The sequence below is a fragment of the Phanerochaete carnosa genome (assembly GCF_000300595.1).
Source record: "Phanerochaete carnosa HHB-10118-sp unplaced genomic scaffold PHACAscaffold_2, whole genome shotgun sequence".
Classification (NCBI taxonomy): Eukaryota; Fungi; Basidiomycota; class Agaricomycetes; order Polyporales; family Phanerochaetaceae; genus Phanerochaete; species Phanerochaete carnosa.
In genome coordinates this window covers 1,449,301-1,463,375 of record NW_006767629.1, presented here as the reverse complement: position 1 = coordinate 1,463,375, position 14,075 = coordinate 1,449,301, and the positions used below count along the sequence as shown (strand labels likewise).

Here is a 14,075-nt window from a genome sequence, read left to right as displayed (position 1 = left end):
CTACTCCGGATCCCCATACAACCTACACTGTTGACTGAGATCTTTAACCGATAGACCACGAGAGCATCAAACTCCTGGACTGTGGCTAGCTCGATTCTCGGGCATCGCTACTGCCATTGAGTTGTCTGGCCGAAGCACACCTCTCTGTATTACTTGGCAGTATCATTCTGTCGGCATGCAATGCATTCGGAGTGTGTGTATTAGATCATCCCCTCCCGATATCTCCAGCCCCGGTAGCCGAACCGATGATTAATGCTTCGAGGGAGTGGTAAACTAGTGAAATTAGCTAGTACCGGGAGTAAGCAGCGCTTAGCATGTTGTGGGTGGTGGTGTGTTCTGGCGCTTGACCTGGTTAATGTTTTCTTGATAGGCTATGTGCGGCATAATATATATATACTGCACAGGTTGCCAGGGATTGTATAAACATGGCATATGTCGATGCTTCAGACGATATCTTTGCTTCTCTGACTCGGCCCGGCACGCGACTCCATAAGGGCGGCAACGCCACGTGGGACCGACCGCCGTCATACAACGGCTGCGGGGTGAAACATTTTCACCTACCGACCCCTCCTTCTCTGGAGATCTTGTACATTGCCTGCGTCCAATAACCGAACACTCTCATTATATACCCTAATTTCTGTCTATTATTCTCTGGCATGCCCATGCATCTTCCGTTCACCCCAAACCATGTCCAGCTCATCTCGGCTTGCTACCCTCCTAACGCGGCCTTGCTCACCGCGGGCCCCGACTACAGGCCCAACTCACAAGAGCTATCGCGTATGACCTACTATGCCTCCAACCGTCCGGGGAAAATCAACAAGCTTGCCAGTGAGCTGGAGAAACGCGTCAGGCTGGATAGTCGAAAGGCAAAGGCTGGTAACATCCGGGCTCGCTCGTACGTCTTATTATGCCCGCTTCTGACTGAAGCCAATGTCCCCTCCTCAGATCCCTCCTCATCACACTTGCAACCATCAAGGCTCTTGCTACAGAATGCCGACGGGATCTTCCACTTTTGACTGCGTCGCTCCTCGCTTCGGTCAATCTTGCCCTTACGACGCTATCAAATGACCTGGAGGTTGCTGCGAGGGCGGGTAGTGTTGTGAGTGCAGCCATCATTTATACAATGTACTGCTGCGAATAATAAACAGTTTACAGCTTGGACAACGTATACCGACGGCCATTTGATAGGTGTCGACCAGTCCATCACCCAGGACTACATGTCATGTCTTCAAGCGTTCACTACGCTCGGACGTTTCGGGTCGCAAGATCAAGAGGTCATGAATCGGTGTGTGATGACGGACTGCCATTTTGTACAAGTGACTTGACCTACAGTCCCATGTCCAGGACGCGATTAATCGGCCTCGCAGCCTTGACAGGCGTAGTCACTTCGGAGGCTCTATACCACTCTACTCAACAGCTGAAAGCGCAAGTCTCAATTTTCATGGTCGCGCTTATCGCCCCTCTATTACTCGTTGAGGTTTCAGCCTTAGACCATGAGTGAGTTTTCGGTACGGAGGACAACCAGTCCTGTCTAACACATTTTCAGAGTATCCGAGGTGAAAACTCAGCCCAACTCCCCATACCTCAGCGACTTCCGCAACCGGCCAACGATGGAACGACGCGCAACCTCTATCCATCTCCATGTCACAGGTCAAACTGGCCCCTCGCACAGAGACGTGGCGAACGCAGCTATGCGCGCCTTATCGGCGTTATTCGAACACTCTAATGGCTCACAGGCAGGCGTATCAATCCAGGCCGCTATAGATAGTCTGAGCGAGATTGACGCGTGGGACAAGCCAGAGCACTGTCGCTGGTTTGCCGTTCGTGCAGCCGAATGGACACAATATCAGTACCGCTATGGCATCCCCACCCGCCTTGTGGAGTGTCTCGTCCAGGACCAAGATGCCCCCCAGACCACCGGCCGACATAGCACACTCGCGGCCATGATAACGGCGGTATTCACATCACCCATACCCCTCGTTAACCTCTCGACCTCCGACATCATCTCGAGCCTAATCAGTGTCATTCTCAGGAGGGTTGCAAAGGACCCGGATGATGCCTTGCTTCCCGCCTTGGTCGAGACCATCGCATCGCTGGGCACCCATGTCTATTACACCGATCAAATCCAGGACCTCGCCGGGGAACTCATCAGCAGACTCATCGTAGTCGAGACTAACGGTGTCCTGGTCAACGGAAAATCTGACCTCGGCCGAGTCAGGGCACAAGCGGTGCGGTGTCTCCTTGCCGGCCTTCACAGTTTGATCCACGCGGCTGAAATGCACGACATCGCCAAAGAAGACGGGGACGACGGCAAGACCGTACACAGAGCAGCCCTCGCGGAGTCTGGCGTCACGATAAACGTCGAAGCGGAGGGGAGAACCCCTCGTCCAGACGGTCACGTCAGGCCATCGCGGAGGTCTAACGTGTCGCCAGAAGTGTGGCAGGATACGTTGTCGCTGCTCTGTGACGCAGACTATTCAGTTCGAGCAGACTATTCCTCCACCCTGGTATCTTATCTGGAGCGGGAGATATTGAAGCTCTGGGATTGTACCGATGTCGATGGTGTCAAACGCATTCGCGCGATTGCAGAAGGCCCGACGCGGCAGGCTAGCATCAACCACAGCGTGATATTTGGAGACAGCACAACCAGGCTCCTCAACGCCTTGCATGCACATCTGTACGTCTTGGCGACTTCCACAAACCTTGGTGTGGCGACAAGGTCGCACACACCTTCCTCACAACGGTCCGTCAATGGCGACACGACGACAGACGACGCAAAGTCGCAGGGCGATGATACAGAGGAGAACGCTCCCAGCCGACGGTCCATCGGGATTCCCCGCTCTCGTAAGATGTCGGTCATGCAACGACTCTTGCGCAACATACCATCTAAACTGTCTTCCTTTGCCAATGTCTCGGCAACCCTGTCAGACTACGGCAACATGCTCGCGATCCTGAAAGCAGTACAGATGAACTTGCCCATCCGCGGACTCGTAACCGGCGTGCCGATGCTCCTCGCTCTTGACAGCGCGCTGCAGGGTGAAACCTCGACGGACACTGCTTCTGTGCAACGCGTACAAGCGATCCGAGACGTGCTTGCCCAGACCTGGCTTGCCATCGGAAAGGTCTGGGAGTGCCCGGGGGTCGTCGAGATTGCCCAGAATGTAAGGGCCCTGTCGTCTCCATGGGTTGCAATGTGGCTGATCTTTGTGCAGGCGATCCCAGAGAACTTTAGTAGCCGCCTGCCTACCCTGCCTGAGCCGAGTCCGGGCACCTTCCACACTCCCCAAGAGCCCTCCGCTTTCGCTTTCGCTGCCGCTGCGGCAGACGATTCTGTGCGTGCGCTGGACTGTGAAGGGCTCCTTCTTGCGCTCGTCTCGTGCGAGACTGTCCAGGAGGCGACGAGCTTGGACCGCCAAAGCCTCTTGCGAAAGCTCACGGCATCCTGGTCAGCAGAGTCGGCGTTCAAAGACGGTGAGTCAAGCCTGGTTTTCCGCCGCCCGTTTTGACGCATCTGTCCTGACGCGTGGGCCGTAGAAACCCAACCTCCGAGTGCCAGCCCGCCGAGCAGCGACGGCCTCTCGCCGCTCGTGAAGGTCCTGCCTGCGCTCATGCCGCTCGAGAACCTCTCGCGCGCGAGCCTGGCGCGCTCGACCAGGGGCGTCGGCATCACTGACCTGCGCGAGGCCCTCGAGGGCCGGAGCAGCCTGTCGAACACGAACCTGCGCGAGACCGCGCCGTCGCTCTCGACGCTCGAGCACGCGTCGACCGCGCACGGCGAGATGCACAAGCTCGCGCCGGTGCGCTCGCGGGCGTCGCAGCAGAGGAGCCGGTTCGCCGGCCCCGGCGAGGTCAAGGACGTGCTCAACAAGCTGGGCATCGGCAAGGTGAACACGGGCGGCATGCTGAAGCCGTCGTTCACGTCCAAGAAGGCCGAGACGCGGTGAGTGCATCTGTCGTTCTTTTAGGGGAGAGGCATGCCTCTGACTTTCCTTTTGCAGGATAACCAGCAGCAATCTCACCCCACCGTACAAAACCTGAGCGCGTCTTGCGCACCCCGGTTTCTCTTCCACATCTTCGTTCCTTCTCTATTTTTATTGGCATCTCGGGACGCTAGAGGTCTGATACCACGCACATTCTTTTCCTTTTACACCCTGATCAAACGTGCATATGCTTACCACTCCGGCCGCGCTACATCCCGCAATTCACCGACTCCAGTACTTATCGTGTTACTCATTACCACACAGTTTCAACAATCTGAGGGAGAGCGATACATTCTCCCACCGTATAAAATTACGACCTGACCGAAAATGTTTTAACGCGGCCTTGTTGTCGTGCTGACGATCCTGCGCCTTGTCTGTTCTTCTCTCTCCTTCCAGAATGCAATCTCGCTCTGCGTCTTCGGGTGACTGACCTGATGCGGGCCTCTACTCAAGCCTTGCAGCAGTAGTTCGTACAGCGCTGCTTGTGCGGTCGCCTTCGCAGCTGGTTCGCTGATCCTGTCCGTGAACGAGGCAACGAGCTTGATGAGCTCTTGGCGAAGCCGATGCAAGCTAGTGGATGTTAGCCCGGAATGTGGATTAGATGTTCGATCGGTCGACTCACTTCGAGAAGATCATAGTTTCTTCCTGCTGGCTCGTTAGAGCGACGCACGAGTTGAACATCACCACGTATCGGTGGCACACGCTCTTCACGGCTGCCTCGCTGACAGACTTCTTGCCGAACATGCTGCCCAGCGCGCCTCCCCCGCCGGAGCCCTCCGCGAGCCTCTTCAGGCCGTCGATGTGATCCTGCATGCCCTTCTGCCAGGCCGGCCACATCTTGAGCCGGGTTGTGAAGATGAACGTCTCGAGTGGAGGGCAGCCGCGCTTCTGCACTTCGAGCATGACTTCTTCGGTCAGGCGGATCATCGTCAAGAGGGGTATCGCCGGATGCGGCTGCAGGCTGGTCGTGATGTACGTCTGTATGTCTCCACGTTAGCATAGGTGGAGGGGTATAGAACCTCGTGGGGAGCACCTGACAGTATTCCAGCACGGGGTCAAAGACTTGCTTCCACAAAGCGCTCAAGTTAGCCTGCTCCTCCTTCGGATCCCTGTCGTCCATAGATCCGGACAACGGTGGTGGCATGCCTAGCACGCTGTTGATGCTGCTGAGCCTCTGGCGCGGTGTCCAGTCGGCCTCGGTTCCGTTGTTCCTGTCATCCTCAAAAGTTCCATTCGTGGGAGACAGCCCAGGAGACGACAACAACACTGAACCGTTGCTGTCAACGCCTGAGTTTGACCGGGAAAGCACCGGTGAAGAGATGTGCGTAGGAACAATTGCGGGCGTATTGAAGAACGACGAAATGAAAGCATACTCCGCTGTACCATTATCGAGGAGCACTAGCATTAGAGAGCGAACCAAGGCCTCTGGTGGCTCTTTCTGGAGGGTAAATCACTGTCAGTGACCGTCCATTTGACCTTCCAGACAAACGTACGTGGGTTTTATCATCTGCCATATACGCAAGCACAGGACCAGGACCATCTATTCGCGAATACTCGAGCCGTTCAATGTCGACGCCGGGCTCGGGACCGCCTTCGCCTGCCCCAGTCACGATGATATCCGTCTTCTCAACTGCGCGTGCCTTGCAGTCGATGGTCAGCGTGCGCCGCGAATATACTGCAAACGTACTCACTTTAATCCACCCAAGGCTCCGGATGTACCTCCGAAAGCCAGTCTCGAAGTACGTCCGTACAGTTCCCACGTAAGCTCTTTGTACCTCGCTGGCGACAGGCGCGGCCTGCCGCTGCAAGAATGCAAACAATGGGCGGTACTTTGACCATAGCGATGTCTGCAGCATGTTCAAGTTTGTGGTCACGCTTGCCCGTACTGGACTGAGCATGCCTAAAAAGTGTGCTCGCAATTTCGTTGCAGCCTATGCTATGCGTGAGATTTCCATGGAAGCGTTGAGTAAGCCACGCGTACCACAATTCGCAAACCCTCTGCTACCTCGGACAGGTCTCGAGCAGCCTTAACTCGGCCTCGTACCTTCAATGCCTCGAGCCGAGACTCAAATTCTGTAATGACCTCAATCCATGCGTCGCCGACGGGGGTATCGAGGATTACCGCCGCAAGCGGAGGGGGTATTGTAAGGTCAACGAGTAGGTTAGAAAGCGGCTTCTCGATTCTCTGCAACGGGCGGTTCAGGTTGATGAGATGTGTCTAAGGCAAGGAGTAGAGCTCACCCTACGGCCCTTCAACCTGTTCTCAATGTCCTTGCTCCGGTCTTGCAATTCGGATATCTGACCAGATACTGCGGACAGATCTTTCTGAAACGTGGACAGAAATGTCTCCAGCGAGTCCAAGAGGTTCACGCTTGTCTGCAACGCGACACGATATCGGTGGTTAGTGGGCATGGAAGAGCAAATCTATGCACCTGGACTTGGTCATGTAATTCCACGAATTCTTTCGCGCGTGAGCGATCTTCTAGGGGTGCGTTTAGCCAATTGTATAGAGCCTGAGCGAGGAAATACTCACAGTGCGGTTGGGGTCCTTCGTGGACATTGTGCGTGTCTCTAGACACTGCCGAGACAGCTCCGTCATGGACTGTATTGTTCTCTGAGCTGTTGTACGAGTAGACATATAATTGCGCATACCTTCTGTCGAAGTTTCAGTCTCCATAATACCTGCAATACAGTATCCTGAGGACGTCCTGCGGTGACGGTGGTGGCAGCAAGTTACCGAGAACACAGACGCCCATTTGGTCGCGCCGAAGTTCGCGTCTCGCTCCCGCCTTCACCAAGCAATCCCTTCAAAGCCTCTATACGCCTGACGAGACCCTGATAGTTTTAGGCGTAAAAAGTTGGCACCTGCCATGGCCTCTACGCAAGCTCACTCTTATGAGGTAGCCTTGTTCGGCGAATTCTTTGCCAAGGACCTCCCAGGTATGAGCACTAACCACCACGCCCGTGGAATCTCACATTAACGCGGGCTATGACAGCGATTCTGAATCGGATAACCTTGCGCAGTGAGTCTGCGCATCAGATGCACGCTCGCGAGGTCGTATTCGAGCCGTTCGACGTGTCGCACCAGCGCGAGACGGGAAGTGAGCCTGTGCTGCTCAGGGCGAGGAAAGAGCTACTTGAGCCTGATCCCAAGTGGTATGTTCATGCCCGTCTTCCGTCGGCTCTTCGTCAACTTAACCGCGGTGGCGTACCGCTAGGATTTTGTTCTCATGTTTGAAACCAGAATCCGTTCGTGTATACCCTGAAGCAACCGTTCGCCCTTGTGCTCTATGTCAAGTGACAGGTGACGCACTCAGTTTTGCGTCTGCTCTAGGTTATGTGTGAGTCTACTGTATCTTCTGCTTCACATCATTTCACGACTATACACCAGGCGAAGGTCGCAAATCTATAAGCGAGGGTATGTTTTCCGAAGAGGAATGCTTGTAATACAGATGTTCCAACAAGAGCAAGTACGTCAATCTCTTGCATGACGCCATAGCACGATGCTCAAGGCAAGAGTAGGTCGACCTGAAGACTCAGAAACCGATACCTGCGCATACAGATACGTTATGGGAGGTCGAAGTGAAGACTGCTATGCCTGTGCGGACACAAGACACCCCAATGAAGGCAGCCATCGACGCTGTTCTGGAGGTTCAACTTCTCATGAAAGGCCTGCTGGACTTGAGAAGGCAGGATGTGTGAGCAAGGGCGATTGTAGAAGCGTCGAATTGGTTAAGGACATTGAGCAGGGGCGGCTAGAGAGCCGATAGCAGGAAGTGCGAAGGCGATGAGCATAACCAAGTAACGAGGGATTATGCTTCCTCTTCCGAGTCGCCCCAGTCCACTTGTTCTTCGTCGTCGAAGCCGGCTAGCCGTGAGTCGCGCTCAGTGTCCCGCAGAGCTCCTGCTTCCCTGAGTTGCTCGAGGAGTTTCGCTAACGCCTCAGGATCCTGTTCGTCTCCTTCGGTAGCCTCCACTTCATCGTTAAACTCGTAGTCGCCCTCACCGTCGTCGGTCTCGCCATCAGCGTCCTCGTCTCCCAACTCGTAGTCGAATTGGCTCTCGAAGGTTTTTCGAGAATCGACTACACTCGAGTCCTCGTCCTCATCATCACTGCCGGCGTAACCAGACAGCATATTAAAGACATTCTTCTCCTCCTTAGCCTCTTCGTCGCCTTCACCCTCGCTCTCGCTGCCGTACTCACCGAGTAGGCCGCCCAGTTTCTTCTGTCCCTCTTTCTTTCCTAGCTTCCGTCTCTTGCGCCCTCTCCAGCTGTTGTCATCGTCATCGCAGTCCCTATCACCGCGTACCACGGTTCCTCGGTCATCCACAATAGTTCCCGTGAACGCGCCGTCTTCCCATATCTCGATCGTAGGGAACTCAACGAAGTGCTTGTGCTTGAGTGCTTCGGCGAGCGATCTGTCGAAGGGCAGCTTGTAAAACGCTTGTCGTGTTATATGTCCTGGTCGAAGCCCGCCATGCGAATGAGCGGGCGACACGGCGGCTAGCGGATCGAGCTTTGTCGACATCACGCACAAGGGTGGCGTGAATCCTTCTGGATCGTCTGTGGGAGGCGTGATGAGGTCCACTAGCCATTCAGGTAATGATTTCTCTTTCTCCTTTTTCTTGGATTGCGAGCGTTCTTGTAGACGAGCCTGGAAATTATCCAAGAGGGAGAGATCAAGACGGTTCCGGTGGGTGAGCATGCGTGTGGGCTCAGAGGAAGCGGAGGCGAGTAGGAAGCGTGGCGGGTGGAAGACGAGTTCTACCGTCAGAAGTGCAGTATGATGGCTGTGGCCACCGTACATCAATGTAAGTACAGGATGCATCGTGCTCTTCACGTACTTGAGATCCCAGGTGGACTGATTCAGCGTTCGCCTTTCCATTCCGATGGGCAGCAAGTCTATCTCGATGTCGAGGTAGTCGAGCTCCATCTTGAGTATCTCTCGCTTGGATACGCCACGGTCTGGTCTACCGCCCCTGCCTCTACCCCGCCCTCTTCCTCTTCCTCGCCCGGCGCGATCTCCCTGCGCGCTGCCTCCTGCATTTGCTTGATAACCACCCGTGACGATCTCTTGACCCCACTCGCCTATCTTCCGACCCACCTCCTCTAGAAAGACATAGTCATCCATGAGCGCCATGTACCCATATTGATTCATCGGCACGTAAGCGGCCTTGTTGCGTATTCCAGAGCATCCCGCGCCCACATTCTTGTGCGCCGTCGAGCATGGCAGCGAACATGTGCGCATTTGGCAGCGGGGGCAAGTGTATTTAGCGGTGTCCGTCGTGCATATCGCGCATGGTACCGCTAGGTCAGACGACAGGACCTCGGACGATGCAGCCGACGTTGAGGGACCTGCGTTAGGCTCGGGTGTCGATATCTGGGCGTTGTCCGCCATGCCAGCCGGTGGGAGCAAATAATCGTTGGGCACTTAGACGCGTACGCATGGGGCGCTTATCGTGTGCGTCACTTGCACCATGAGTCCGTGACGCCCAGAATGGGCGAACAGAGCTGGGGCATCGTGCCGGCGGCCACAGCCACAAGTACAACGACCAGCATCTTCAAGTCTGTCCGCATATTTATTACCTTACTCTTACTTACTATCATCTGTCTATATAGAATGTCGCCTTCAAGTATGCCAGAGGAGTCAGAGCGACTCCGATTACCCCCAGAGCTGGTCGATATCGTACTCGATCACTTGGACGGGGAGAACCTCAAGAAGGACTTGTTCTCCTGTTCACTTGTTTCTAGGGATTGGCACTACTGCACCATGCCTCTGCTCTTTTCTGAACTCGCCTTTGCCGTGCGCAAGCTCGAGGAGCTACCCTGGGAAACATACGACGTCTTGGAGGCCGCAGGCGAGGGCCCCCTGAATGCCCTCCTTCTATTTCTCGAGCGCTCTCCACATATTCGCCACCATATTCGTAGATTGCGCATTGATGCTCCAGTCGACGACGGACCGCCCATCTGCTCCTACCCGGACGTCGATCCCAAGACACTCGTCTTGGCACTACGCTTACTCCCTCGTCTAGCGACTTTGGAGTTCCATGATGTCATTTTCTTACCCGCGCACTACGATGTATGGAAAGAAGACCAGATCATCTTTGCTGGCGACTTACAACGAGTCGCAGTCGGCTTTGGGACTCGGGCTGCAGATATCGATTCCTTGGATGAAGCTTTGCACCTCCTAGAGATCTTTGCAGGAGAGATCCAGGAGCTTTGTCTGTCTACTATTTATGCGGTGCAGATTCGGAAGACGAACGTGCTGCAACTACAATCCCTGCGCACCGCGTCGCTTGTCGTCGACGAAGTTACCGACATCGGACCCATCGTACGGGCGATCCAGGTCAGCCCGTCCGTGTGGTCAAAGACATTGACGTCAATCTATCTATCGTGGATCAATATGAAGGACCTGCGATCGGCTGAGGGGCTGCTGGAAGATGTGGGACCATATCTAAAGCACTTCGGCTGTAATCTCTTCCCTCTTCTGGATTCGAAGCCGGCAGGTAAGCTTCTCACAGCTTTGTATCTGAATCTGTCTGACTGCAAATATTCTAGACCGGGAGCTCTTCCGTATTCTGGACTTCTCCGAGTACAACAGTTTAGAGACAGTCACACTCGGTCTTGTTCTTCTGCACAACGCTTCCTGGAACGAGAATATCTGGCGCGACGTCTGCCGGCTCCTCACTTCCCTCCCCGAGTCTCGCGCATCTCAACTTCAGCTCACCTTCGAGCTGTGCACCGACCGTCTCGACTACGGCACGCACATTGCCCTCGACTCCAGCTGGCAGACGCTAGATGCCACGCTATCTGGACGCTGCAAGATCGTGAAGTTCCTGCCGTCGAGAAAGTCGTACTACATCCCCGCCAGGGAGTCGTTCAGCGGGAATATGCAGAAGTATATTGAGGAGCTCTTGCCGAAGTTGGCGGCAGCGAAGACGTTGAAATTCGAGTGAGGATGTCGACTTCATCTTTTAGCAATCTCATTATACCACCGGTGTTAATACGATCTGTGGCGCGGAAGCGATATAGAGCGTCGGGGGCCGGGTGAACCCGTCTGCGTAGTCCGTCATACTTTGTCTTACGAACTAGTTCCTGGAACCTCTTATATCCCATGAATGTGCTGAATGTAAGCGTCTCTTGCGTTTCCTGAACGGTCCGCTGAGCCTCATGCTCCTCGCAGAGCGAGCCACTTGACTCGTGACCCTCTGCAAAACTCGCCATGAGCCAAGCAACGATCGGGCGAGAATCAAGACCAGTGTAGGCTCCCTGTATCGTTGCCATTAATCGCATCCGAAAGGGCCGTCGCTACAGAACAGGAGGAAGGGGGGAAGAAGAAGCATGGCGTTTGCTACAGGATCGTCGACACTATGATTTGCATCCCTGTCGCGCGATCTTTCGGACTTGTTCAGCCGGCTGCTGAACTTTCCATATCCTCTAGTTTTCCGCAAGGACCGTGTCGGCTTCGCCGGACAGACTGGCAAGGCGCTGCGAGGAACATACTACTCAGGATAGGTACAATATACTACGCTTGCGCGCCAGCTGAGTGAAAGACAGCCGCTGTTAGAACTGCTATGTATGCCGATGGTTATATACGATGCATAAACGCTTGTGCGTACCGATAGCGCGATAGACGAATCGAGGTCCGTCTCGGTGCGCTTCCATCTCTAGTTGACGGCGCTGACAGCCACCCAGAGTGCTGCGTAGGTCCAAGTCAGACCACCGGTTGTTAGTTTGCAGCAGTCTTGGCTTGTCACGGATGTGCGTCGGCCGCCTCCCCAACATTCCGAGCCTAGATAACGAACTTGCATTCTAACAAGCTTATTTGTATCGTAACATCGTAACATCGTTAGACAGGGGTTCTCAGAAGCTGCATATCCTGAATAGCTGTTATTCTCTGTTCACATTCACATTCATAAGACGCCTCACGACGCCATGGCATGTTTCCAGTCGGCGTGGGCGGGGGTATGACTCGGACTCAGCGCGTGAAGAAACGTCCCGTGTTCCTTCACGCCTTCCTTTTCTGGACCGCCGCTTCATGGAAATCTCGTCTTCCGCCTCACTCGCCGCGAGCATTTGTTATACGGTATCGGCACACAGCTCTCCTTGATTAAGCTATATGTGTTGCAAAAGCTCATAAGATTTGACACCCATTTGACAGAAATAAAACACCGGCCCGAGAGTGGCTGGATGACCCGTAGTTTTACTGCAAGCCGTGCCCGTCGTACTCAGAGGTTTTGTTCACGCCATCCTACGCCGGCGGTACGTACCCCTTAAGTACGTACTCCTTAATCTTCTCGCGAGTCAACGGCCATTTCTCGAGATTGGGGCTACTGGACAGGTTCGGCAGCATCTCCATCCTGTCCTGGGTTGTATTCACGTGTACAGCCCATCCCTTCTGCTTCTGCGCTGTGTGTGGCAGCGAATGAGTCGCGGAGTAAGGTGCATAAATCCTGGTGCGCACAGTCTATGACATCCGCCGTCATATGCATAACAGTTTTCCCGTATTTGTTCCTGTCGTGGGGTTCTTTTCTGATAATAGTGAGAAATGCTTACTAGGAAACATTTCACACAACAGCCAGTGAGACCTGCCTAATGATTGCAGCGTCGGCACCCATTTGCTGGGCGACTCGGACCGCCATACTCTCGCATGAGGATTTCAGCCGAGGATTGGCAAAGGGTGTGCACTTCCAACCCAGCCGTACGGTGGTCATCCCAATTGAATTATAGAGCCCGTAAGTCGTTTGCTGTGTCTGTAAACACTGGCTCGCTACAAGTAACTGGAGAGGGGTTACGTCGCAATACTTCTGCTTGACATATAGACTGCTCCTTAAATACCAAACAGCCATCATCTCAGCGGCCGCTGTGCGCTCAGCTTTATATGTCCATGTTTTCTCATTCTACCGCTAGCGTATCATCCGCCATTTAATTAAGAACAAAATACTGCACCGAGACAAAAGAGAGCCTGAGAGTAGCCAAGAAGAGAGACGAGAGGGTGCACAATGCCCACAAAGACCAGTCTCAGAGTAGCAGGGATGAGAAACGAGAAGAGGTGTGCTGCACCCCTAACCGTCCCGCGTTCTGCGTGCTCCTCGAAGAGGAGTCCCTGCTCGGCACGCGCCATCCGCCACTCACGTCAGTGGCATTGTGACAAAGACCACCTCCGCGTGTAAGAGCCGCGAGGCCGTCCGGGCGTGCACACTCGAAGCAAGAACGACACGATTTAATCAGCATAGAGAAAACCGGATTCACGGCCTATGAAAAATCCGTGCGACACGTGACATCCGATACAATAGTGAAAGTACAGTAGATTAGACTGAAACGTCCTGCTGCCCACATTCATCCTTCTGGGCTACGGCGCGCAGCCCCTGTGCGGTTCGGGAGAACGGTGCTCGAGCGGCGCGTTGTTCTTAGTGCCAATTCCAAATAAGGTAAGCCTACTACTTATTTGGTCCAGACGACCCATTGACTCCCCGGGGAGACACGGCCCGGTCCGCAACGGAGATGGTACTCTACCAGTTGCTGAACTTGAACATGCTATTGTTCTTAATGCGAGCTCGAGTGATGAAGTTGCCACGGTTGCTCATTTTCAACGGACAGTCGCGCTATGCATATGTCGTCCCGACGTAGCACCTCTCGCTGGCTTGCATCTCCTCTCACACTCACTGTGGCCTAATCTCGCGCGCCTCGCTGTATTGAGGGGGTTGAAGATATCGACAAATATCGACCGGGAGGTTTTCTCCTCCTGAATGTCGGAGATGTTCTCAGTCGCGGCCGTTACAAGATCGTTCACAAACTGGATTATCACGGAGCTCTCTCCACGGTAGTATGGCTTGCGCGGGACCAAAGCACGGCCTCAGGTTGGCTCGTCTCTTTGAAGATTTCGACCGCTCACGAGTCATCCAAGGCTGGGGTAGAAGTCACAGAACTGACTATCTGTGATGAGCTGACGAAGCTCTCGAACGCTACCAACCACCTCGGTACCAGAAATTGCCGAGTATTCCGATGGGATTACTTTATGCACCGAGGTCCCAACGGCGTGTATCTTTGCCTCGTGTTCGACTTAGCTGGTCTGAGCCTCGACACACTCCATC

General features: G+C 54.4%; 4 protein-coding genes across 4 annotated transcripts; 3 read left to right on the top strand and 1 right to left on the bottom strand.

Annotated features, from left to right (window-relative positions):
• The first annotated feature begins 561 nt into the window (after positions 1-561).
• Positions 562-3,953, top strand: PHACADRAFT_181156 (uncharacterized protein). The gene is made up of 6 exons (XM_007391671.1): positions 562-895; positions 946-1,099; positions 1,149-1,285; positions 1,345-1,497; positions 1,547-3,471; positions 3,535-3,953. The coding sequence occupies exons 1-6, from the start codon at positions 657-659 to the stop codon at positions 3,942-3,944; spliced, it is 3,018 nt and encodes a 1,005-aa protein (XP_007391733.1). The 5' UTR covers positions 562-656; the 3' UTR covers positions 3,945-3,953.
• Positions 3,954-4,312: 359 nt separating this feature from the next.
• Positions 4,313-6,540, bottom strand: PHACADRAFT_191478 (uncharacterized protein; the record flags this gene model as incomplete). Its single annotated transcript, XM_007391670.1, has 9 exons — positions 4,313-4,550; positions 4,603-4,958; positions 5,014-5,418; positions 5,474-5,620; positions 5,672-5,911; positions 5,962-6,165; positions 6,222-6,351; positions 6,413-6,462; positions 6,514-6,540. 9 exons carry the CDS (start codon positions 6,538-6,540, stop codon positions 4,313-4,315), a joined length of 1,797 nt encoding a protein of 598 aa, XP_007391732.1.
• A 185-nt stretch (positions 6,541-6,725) lies between these two features.
• Positions 6,726-8,786, top strand: PHACADRAFT_169625 (uncharacterized protein). The gene is made up of 5 exons (XM_007391669.1): positions 6,726-6,920; positions 6,977-7,136; positions 7,199-7,321; positions 7,372-7,450; positions 7,503-8,786. Exons 1-5 carry the CDS (start codon positions 6,851-6,853, stop codon positions 7,680-7,682), a joined length of 612 nt encoding a protein of 203 aa, XP_007391731.1. The 5' UTR covers positions 6,726-6,850; the 3' UTR covers positions 7,683-8,786.
• Positions 8,787-9,488: 702 nt separating this feature from the next.
• On the top strand, positions 9,489-11,116 carry PHACADRAFT_205334 (uncharacterized protein). Its single transcript, XM_007391668.1, has 2 exons — positions 9,489-10,487; positions 10,540-11,116. Exons 1-2 carry the CDS (start codon positions 9,602-9,604, stop codon positions 10,935-10,937), a joined length of 1,284 nt encoding a protein of 427 aa, XP_007391730.1. The 5' UTR covers positions 9,489-9,601; the 3' UTR covers positions 10,938-11,116.
• Positions 11,117-14,075: the final 2,959 nt, after the last annotated feature.